This window comes from Mastomys coucha, unplaced genomic scaffold, assembly GCF_008632895.1.
Source record: "Mastomys coucha isolate ucsf_1 unplaced genomic scaffold, UCSF_Mcou_1 pScaffold22, whole genome shotgun sequence".
Taxonomy (NCBI): Eukaryota; Metazoa; Chordata; class Mammalia; order Rodentia; family Muridae; genus Mastomys; species Mastomys coucha.
The window spans coordinates 1,740,521-1,750,726 of record NW_022196905.1 but is presented as its reverse complement, the minus strand read 5'-3'; the positions used below and the strand labels follow the sequence as shown (position 1 = coordinate 1,750,726).

At 40.3% G+C, this 10,206-nt stretch overlaps 2 protein-coding genes across 6 annotated transcripts in view; both read right to left on the bottom strand.

Annotated features, from left to right (window-relative positions):
• Eml6 (EMAP like 6) overlaps positions 1-10,206 on the bottom strand; it is a 289,180-nt gene that overhangs the window by 109,779 nt on the left and 169,195 nt on the right. For all 5 annotated transcript variants that reach the window (XM_031337169.1, XM_031337170.1, XM_031337171.1 and 2 more), the window contains one exon: positions 4,668-4,869. In XM_031337169.1, coding sequence (XP_031193029.1) covers positions 4,668-4,869 — 202 coding nt within the window. The remainder of the gene's footprint in view (positions 1-4,667; positions 4,870-10,206) is intronic.
• On the bottom strand, positions 912-2,673 carry LOC116068061 (nuclear receptor corepressor 1-like). Its single transcript, XM_031337174.1, is given in 2 exon segments — positions 912-1,614; positions 1,616-2,673. Coding segments are annotated over 2 exon segments (1,488 nt in total). The 5' UTR covers positions 2,438-2,673; the 3' UTR covers positions 912-948.

Here is a 10,206-nt window from a genome sequence, read left to right as displayed (position 1 = left end):
AAAAAAAGAAAAGAAAGAAAGAAAGAAAGAAAAAAAAAAAAAGAAAATGCCTTATGGCTGGATCTTATGGAGGCATGTTCTCAATTGCGGGTCCCTCCTCTCAGATGACTCTAGCTTCTGTCAAGTTGACAGAAAAGCAGTCAGGATATGTGGTTACTGTTAGTTTCTCTTAAGCATTCATGAAAAGTTTCAAGTAGCTGGTACTTAAGCATATGTAGACAGAAATACATATCACATTTGCTGGCTTCCCTGGTGTGTGAGAGAAGGTATCTGAGATGTGAGAACAAATGATGTCTCTTGTATAGCCCTAGCACTTACTCATGGTTATCATTTAGAAACCCCAGGCCTGTACTAATGGCCCACTATTTATAGGGCAATGCTTCATGGTGTTGGCATCCAAAATGTACAGTTTCTGGTGGAGAAATATGGACCAGGAGACAAGCCCAGTTCACAGAGCTTTGGGTAAAACTACTATAGGGTCCCTAGCTCCAGACACTTAATCCAGGCACCCCAAGGTCAGTGAACCCAGAGGAAGTATTTACAATATTCAAATAACAGCTTCTGTGTTAGTTGTAGCTGTGGCCTTTGATCTCTCTAAGGGATTATCTTATGATGATGGTGGTGTTGGTGTTGGTGGTGATGATGATGATGATGATGATGATGATGATGATGATGATGATGATGATGAATTGATTCTCTCCTTCCAAGCACTGAGCATGTCATTAGGGCTGGCGGCAGATGTCTTTACCTGCTGAGTTATCTATCTGGCCCTGTGAAGGCTTTCTTTCTTTCTTTCTTTCTTTTTTTTTTTTTTTTTTTTTTTTTTTTTTTTTTTTTTTTTTGCCGAAAGACACTGTATTGTGTAATAAAATTACTGAAATAAATCATCCTGTTTATATTATGTATATTGTGCCATCAGAAAGGAAAGTGAGAAATGGCTTATACTGGTCAAGGAGTTATTCCTATAATTACACAGGAAGAGAAAAGCGGGACAAGTTCCTGCTCCCAGATGTGGTTCTGTTGATGCGGAGCTGCTTGGGTGATTGCAGATGGGGTACATGCAATCAGTGTTGGTGTACTGCTGAGCATCCGTATGGTCAAAGGGTTGTAAGGGAAGTGAGTAGAACCTGTTGAGGAAGGCCAGTCTTCTGAGGCCCACCCTGGTGTCTACCTATGGTAATCAGCTTCTGATTGTACAGAGGAGACAGAAGGCCTTTCAGTTCCTAAGTAGCTTTGCCCAGGAATAGGAGATTCAGACTTCCTGCTGTTTGATTTGTTGATCAGCTTTGGTTTGCACACTCCTGAATGAGGTGATGGGTCCCCTTCATCTCTCCGTGTCTCATTGCTAGTCACAACTGAGGTGCTGGCACTACCAGGCACAATGCCCACAGGATGGGGCATGACAACAGCATGATCTTCAACTTTATCATCGAAACTTCCCATGAAAGCCTTTCTGGTGACATCTTCTAGACCAAGATTACTGGCAGGATCAGCAAAAGAATGGCTTCTTGAGCTTACTGCACCTGATGTAGTAACTGCTGGCAGATTGAAAATCTCTGTTCCTGGCTGAGCAGCTGCCATATGAGAGTCACCTCCACCAGAGGAGTTCAACTTACAAAAAAATTTCCTGCTTCTTTGATTTAACCATGGGTGATACGCTTTCAAGCTTGGTGAAGAATGAAGGCAAGTAGCTTATACTTCCTGGGGATAGAGAATCACTCCTTTGCTCAGCAGGGTCCACTCCCCTTTGTGACAAGAGCAGCATGCTGTCCTGCTTCTCATGCACAGCAGGACCTTGGGGTGGGGAGATGGGTTCATAGGGCTCTGATGGGATGTGACTCCTCTCTGGAGATTTTCCAGGCCTGCTTCCCCGAGATTTATCTACAAGATTTTCTGGAGAGACTCTGGGACCTGGTCTGGGATGCAAAACAGTCTGAGACTGTGATTCTGGGCTGTAGCGACTTGATGTTTTAGTTCTTACGGGTGTGGACGGCAAAGCAGATGGTGAAGTTTGGAATGTAGAAGTAGAAGGCTGCGAGGGAACTTGATTTCTAGCAAAATCTTGTGTGATAATTTGACAGATGTGGTCAGCAAGTGTGATCAGTCGATGGGTCCTGGGCACCTGTCTCATTCCCTCTGACTGGGTAGATGGGGGCAGTGGTGGTTGCTGGTGTGGAGATGGTGGCTCCTGCTGGGACCGATAATGATGCAGTGGTCCTTTATACTGTCGAGTGGACTCATTTTCTGCTTGATTTGCTTTAACCATCTCTGTCTGATAGGCCTGTGGTTTTTCCTGGGGTGGTGTAGGTGAGCCGGCAGGACTTATCACCTCAATAGCATCACTAGGTGTTTTGTACCTATGAGAAGACATCTCTTGTTTTGGAAATATCCATCTGGGGTGCAGAAGCTGCAACATCCACAAGAGCAGCCAGGGCATTCGCAGCAGTGTTGTAACGGGAAGCTGGCAGGCCTTGCCTTATCGAAGGGCCCCCAGAAGGCAGTGGCATGATTCATAGCTGAGCAGTTGGATCCAAAGGTGTGATTGCACTGGTTCCATTGGTTCCCTAGAAAACACTGGGTCTCTGTTGCAACATGGCCTCCTGAGTTCTTACTGATGGGGGAGGGGAGTGAACATAACCGTGGCTGCCAGGGCAGCCTGGCTGTTCAGAACCTGGTCTTAGGTAGAGGTCAGTGGGAGCAGCCATGATCTTTTCTTGCTCGCGCTCTAGCTCATGCTTTCTCTCACTCCTTCTCCCTTTCCCGCTCTCGCTCCCTCTCAGCACTTGCAGCTGCTGCAAGGTGTGTTGGGTGTCCCTGTCATAAAATCTGTATGAGGTCAAAAGGCAGGAACAGCAGAACTGTCATATTGTGAACTTCCAGTGCAGGCTTGGATTTCTTCATTAGTAGCACTGAAAAAAATTACTGGATGGGTATATTATAGTTCAGTTTTACAGTTTAAAGGCTTTTTTTGAGGCATACCTCAATGTTTATGCACACTGGTAATTTAACCATGCCCTAAGTATTCTTCTGCGTTGGATGCAGCCCAACAAAGCTTCTGTTCTGAAATAAATTTGGACTGTGAAGGCTTTCTTAAGACACTCTTCTCTTCACACATAATAAATGTCTGCTAGAAGGACCAAGACTGTGCAGTTCTGAAACAAGTCTAAGTCCCAAGCGGCAGTTTCCTTAAGTGCACCCAGACGTCGGGAGAGGTAAGGAGCTTCACAGTGGGTGCCTGATTGGCCCCTTAAGAAGCCTAAGTCTTCAGCCTAAGGCTCAGGAGAGCCTCTCATCCATTTTTCGTGACTCCACACTGTAAGCAATGTAAGTTTTCCTTCAGCAGAATGAAGACACCGCCACTCCCTAGTCAGTTGTACTATCTCCCTAAGGCTTCTAAGCTTATCTCAAGAAAGCATGGCTTCTAACCTTTTTACTTCAAAGTTCTGCAAAAATATACTCAGATGTTTCAGCAAACTAATCGCTGAGGAGAAAATACTATAGGTTCTGCCAGCCAGAGTATCTCAGCCACATTTACAACTCTGAGACTTAATTCTAAAAATATAAAAATCAAGGACTTTCATGAACTCTTTCCCTTGGATGAGTAAGAACTGGTCACAGGAATTTGGTTAATTTTGGGTACAGTTTTGGCTGCTTTGAAGGTGCTCAGAGTAAAAGACAACAACAACAACAACAACAACAAACCCCACGAAAACAAAGAGGCACATATAACAACTAAACATTGATGTTGCCTATGAAGAACTATAACTATTTCTACCCAGTCTGAAATTAGTGAGGTTCACATATTTGGTAGGAACTAAAACACAGAATTGAACATTGCTTTGAGAGCTATATAAACCTATAGAGTAAGTGGGAAAAACCAGGGACCTTTAGCATAGTTTACATGGTTCTATTTTAGGTTCTAAAGCTCAGAAACACTAATCCATAAATAGATAAAGTGATCACTCTCAATCCTCCCTGTGAAAGGATTTTGTTGTTGTTAAGTGCTTTAAGTTTATTAAACACATTGAAGTCTGAAATGAATATAACAGTTGTCAGAATACTAGAGGCTTACTTAATTTGGTCACTTTAACAAATATTGTACATTTAAAGAATAAACGGTCCATAGCAAGAACCATTCAAGTCTGGACAAAATTACACATTTTCTCAGAAATTAGCATTCTCCTTTGTTTGATGACAATGTCTAAATTCCCATTTCAGAATTTACAAAAAAGAAATAATTTGCTCATGTGTTAAAGACAACTTTAAAATCAGAGCTGAAAGTCTCATGAAGAATGAGAGTCTAATTAAATCCTAAAATGGCTTAGCAACCCCCCTACAGAAGGGCAAATACATGAATGGGAAAGAAATCTTGTCTTACCAGAGAGTAGTGTGTTTGGCTTTTCTGTTGAACTAAAAAGACAACTGGAAGAAAGCCTAAGTGGTACTCACACATTTTCACTTTTGACAAGATTTTTCATGACTTTAGATGAAGCCAAAAAAGATAACAACAACAACATGCTAAGAAGCTAACTAGCAAGCTAGCTAAATGCACTAGCCTCCATTCGGAAAGTGTGTACAGTGCCTATGCTGTGGCTCATCCTTAAATCACAAACATATTTGAGCAAAAGTAATATGTCACCCCCAGGAAGTCCATGGTGGAGCCTCACCTGACAGAGCGGTCATCACTGCCTGTCACAGCCAGAGGCTTCTTGGGGTGTAAGGCCAAAGCCCAGAGTTCCCCCTCGCAGTGGCCCTGAAGGATGAGCATTGGCTTATCTCGCTCTCTAACGATGACTTCAAATATCTCACTGTCCTGGGTTCCTGCTAGAAGGCGGTCAGCTTTCCAGCACACACTCCGAATAGAGAGGCCTGGCAAAGAGAAAAGAAAGCATTTATTCACACCATTCACACACAAAACCAGCACCCAAAGTGAGTACCTTTCACCAAGCTAGCATCTGACACCATACATTTGTATAAGGCTCCTTTCCACTCAGTAGTTGATGGTACTTTTACAATTTGGATGTTGTTTGCTATAGTGACCAACTGTGTCTGACTCAGGAAAACTATGTGTTTTTACTGCTTAATTTAAGTACTACATTTAAAATAGTAGAGAAATCAGACATTATGAAAATTGACACTCAGTGAACCCCATCTACCTTCATTTCTGCACCTCCACTGGGGCAGATTGGCATGTCTGCCCCTCTACCCACCCCATGTCTGCAGGTCTCCCAGGTGATCTGCTGTAGCCAGGGACACAGGTAAGACCCCTGCCCAAATAACCACCCCAGCTTGGGACCCTCATGGAGCCCAGTAGATGGGGACTCCTCCACTCTGTGCAAACACCATCTCCCTTTCAGTCTACACCTCCACTGGGACAGATCAATATGCCTCCTCCTCTCTCATACCCCACAGTCTGCCAGTCTCTCAGAAAATGTATCATAACCAGGGACTTAGCCTGCCTGTCTCTCAGGAAGTTTGTCATAATCAGGTCACTGGAGGACTGCCTTAACCCAAAGACACAGGAGACCTGCTCTAACCATGGACACAGGAGGTCCCCCTAACCAGAGACAGAACAGCCTGCCTCCCAGGAGACTGGCTCTAACCTATGTCACAGAGCTCTACATGCCTCCAAGGAGGCAGGCTCTAGTCAGAGACACCCAGGACAGTTAACATTAGAGATAACCAGATGGCAAGAGACAAGCATAAGAACATAAGCAACAGAAGCCAATGCTACTTAGCATCATCAGAACCCAGTTCTCCCACCACAGCGAGCCCTGGATACTCCAATACACCTGAAAGGCAAGATGTTGACCTAAAAGCCCATCTCATGAAGATAATAGAGGCCTTTAAGGAGGATATAAATAACTCGCTTAAAGAAATACAGGAAAACACAGGCAAACAGGTAGAAGCCCTTAAAGAGGAAACAAATAAATCCCTTAAAGAAATACAGGAAAACATGATCAAACAGGTGAAGGAATTGAACAAAATGGTCCAAAACCTAAAACTGGAAATAGAACCAATAAAGAAATCACATATGGAGGCAACCCTGGAAATGGAAAACTTAGGAAAGAGATCAGGAGCTACAGATGCAAGCATCACCAACAGAATACAAGAGATAGAAGAGAGAATCTCAGGTGTAGAAGACACCATAGAAGATATTGACACAACAGTCAAAGAAAATACAAAGTGTAAAAAGTCCCTAACCTAAAACATCCAGGAAATTCAGGACACAATGAAAAGATCAAAACCTATAAATAATAGGAATAGAAGAAAGCGAAGATCCTCAGTTCAAAGGACCAGAAAACATCTTCAACATAATCATAGAAATAAACTTCCCCAATCTAAATTAAGAGATGGCCATAAAAGTACAAGAAGCCTACAGAACACCAAATAGATTGGACCAGAAAAGAAAATCCTCTCATCACATAATATTCACAACACTAAACACTAAATGCACAGAACAATGAAGAATATTAAAAGTGGTAAGGCAAACAGGCCAAGTTACATATAAAGACAGCCAATCAGAATCACACCAGATTCTTCAACAGAGACTCTAAAAGCCAGAAGAGGTCATGCAGACCCTAAGAGTCTACAGATGCCAGCCCAGACTACTATACCCAACAAAACTCTCAATCATCATAGATGGGAAAACCAAGATATTCCATGACAAAACCAAATTTAAACAATATCTTTCAACCAATCCATCCCTACAGATGATACTAGAAGGAAAACTCCAATGCAAGGAGGATAACTGTACCCAAGAAAACACAAGAAATTAATCATCTCACAACAAACCAAAAAGAAGAGAATCATGTATACACACTACTACCTCCAAAAAAGCAAAAAACAAAACAAAAAAAAAAAACAAAAAAACCCCAAGAACCAAAAATCATTGGTCTTTAATATCATCAATGGACTTAATTCCCCAATAAAAAGGCATAGGCTAACAGACTAGATATGCAAGTAGATTTAAGCATTTTGCTGCATACAAGAAACACACCTCAGTGACGAGACAGACACTACCTCAATGTTTTCAGTCTAGAAAAAAGTTTTCCAAGCAAATGATCCCCCAAAACAAGCAGGAGTAGTCATTCTAATATCCAATAAAATAGACTTTTTAATAAAAGGTTTATTTATTTATTATATGTAAGTACACTGTAGCTCTCTTTAGACACACCAGAAGAGGGCATCAGATCTCATTATGGATGGTTGTGAGCCACCATGTGGTTGCTGGGATTTGAACTCAGGACCTTCGGAATAGCAATTAAGTTCTTAACTGCTGAGCCATCTCTCCAGCCCTAAAATAGACTTTTAATCAAAAGTTATTAAAAGAGATGGGGAAGGACACTTCATATTCATAAAAGGAAAAAATCCACCAAGATGAATTCTCAATTCTGAACATCTATGACCCAAATGCAAGGGCACACACATTCATAAAAGAAACTTTACGAAGCTCAAAACACACATTAAACCCCACACAATGATAGTGGGATACTTCAACATTCCACTCTCACCAATGGACAGGTCATTAAAACAGAAACTGAACACAGTGAAACTAATAGAAATTATGAGCCAAATGGATTTAGCAGATATCTATATCTGCTATAGAACATTTCACCCCAAAAGAAGAGAATATACCTTCTTCTCAGCACCTCATGGTACCTTCCCCATAACTGATCATATAATTGGACACAAATCAAGCCTCAACTGATACAAGAAGATTGAAATAACCCATGCATCCTATTAGATCACCAAAGATTAAGGTTAGACTTCAATAGCAACAAAAACAACAGAAACCCCACATACACAAATAAACTGAAAAACTCTGTACTCAATGATAACTAGGTTAAGGAAGAAATAAAGAATGAAATTAAAGACTTTCTAGAATTCAATGGAAATGAAGACACAGCATAATCAAAACTTATGGGACACAATGAAAGCGGTGCTAAGAAGAAATTTATAACACCAAGTGCCTTCATAGAAAAATTGGAGAGATCCTACATTAACAACTTAACAGCACACCTGAAAGCTCTAGAACAAAAAGAAACAAACACACCCAAGATGAGTAGACAGTAGGAAATAATCAAACTCAGGGTGGAAATCAACCAATTAGAAACAAATAGAATGATACAAAGAATCAAGAAAACCAAGAGGCTGTTCTTTGAAAAAAATTAACAAGATAGAGTTTATCTAAAGGGTACAGAGACAGTATCCAAATCAACAAAATCAGAACTGAAGAGGGATACAGACACTGAGAAAATTAAAAAAACTCATCAACTATTACTACAAAAGCCTATATTCAACAAACCTGGAAAAATCTAGATGAAATGGATGATTTTCTAGACAGATACCACATACCAAAGTTAAACCAAGATCAAGTAAATTATCTCAACAGTCCTATAACCCCTAAAGAAATAGAAGCAGTCATTAGCAACCTCTCAAACCAAAAAAAGCACAGGGCCAGATGGTTTTAGTGCAGAATTCTACCAGAACTTCAAAGAACTAATACCAATACTACTCAAACTTTTCCACAAAATACAAACAGAAGGATTACGTTATCTATGCAAAAATACTCAATAAAATTCTTGCAAACTGAATCCAAGAATACAGCAAAACCATCATTCACCATGATCAAGTAGGCTTCATCCCAGGGATGCAGAGATGGTTCAATATATGAAAATCCATCAATATAAACATATATATACTTATATATAAACACATAAAATCCACCATATAAACAAACTTAAAAAATCACATGATCATCTTATTAGATGCTGAAAAAGCATTTAACAAAATCCAACACCCCTTCATGTTAAAAGTCTTGGACAGATCAGGGATTCAAGGCACATACTTCAACATAATACAATATACAGCAAACCAACAGCCAGCATCAAATTAAATGGAGAGAAATTTGAAGCAATCCCACTAAAATAGGGACAAGACAAGGCTGCCCACTCTCTTGAAGTTCTAGCCAGAGGAATTAGATAACAAAAAGAGATCAAAGGGATACAAATTGGAAAGGAAGTAGTCAAGGTCTCGCTATTTGCAGATAATATAGTATACATAAGCTACCCCCAAAATTCTACCAGACAACTTTTGCAGCAAGGAAGTAGTCAAGGTCTCGCTATTTGCAGATAATATAGTATACATAAGCTACCCCAAAAATTCTACCAGAGAACTTTTACAGCTAATAAACAACTTCAGCAAATGGCTTGATACAAAATTAACTCAAACAAAACAGTAGCCTTCCACTATACAAAGGATAAATGGGTTGAGAAACAAAATAGGGAAACAACACCCTTCACAATAGTTACAAATAATATAAAATATCTGGGTGTAACTCTAACCAAACAAGTTAAGGGTCTATCTGACAAGAATTTCAAATCTCTGAAGAAAGAAATAAAAGAAGACCTCAGAAGATGGAGAGATTTCCCATGATCATGGACCTGAAGGATTAATATAGTAAAAACGGCCATTTTACCAAAAGCAAGCTATAGATTCAATGCAATCCCCATCAAAATTTCAACACAATTCTTCACACACATGGAAAGAGCAATTCTGAACTTCATATGGAAAAACAAAAACCCAGGATAGCAAAACCAATTCTCAATAATAAAAGAACTTCTGGGGAAATCACTAGTGATAAAAACTGCATGCTGTTGGCACAGATGCAAACAGTAGATCAGTGGAACAGAAATGGCCCAGAACACCCATGGACACTTGATCTCTGACAAAGAAATCAAAACCATACAGTGAAAAAAAAAAAAAGCATCTTCAACAAATGGCAGTCTGCATGTAGAAGAATCCAAATTTACCCATATTTATCACCTTGTACAAAGTGCAAGTTCAAGTGGATCAAGGACCTCCACATAAAACCAGATACAATGGATTTAATAGAAGAAAAAGTAGAGAATAGCCTCAAATGCATTGGCACAGTGGAAGCATTCCCGAACAGAACACCAATGGCTCAGGCTCTAAGATCAACAATTGACAAGTGGAACCTCATGAAACTGAAAAGGTTCTGTAAGGCAAAGGACACTGTCAATAGGACAAAATGGCAACCAACAAATTGGGAAAGATCTTCACTAGCCCTACATCTGATAGAAGGCTAATATCCAAAATGTACAAAGAACTCAAGAAGTTAGACTCCAGAAAACCAAATAACCTAATTTAAAAATGGGGTACAGAGCTAAACAGAGAATTCTC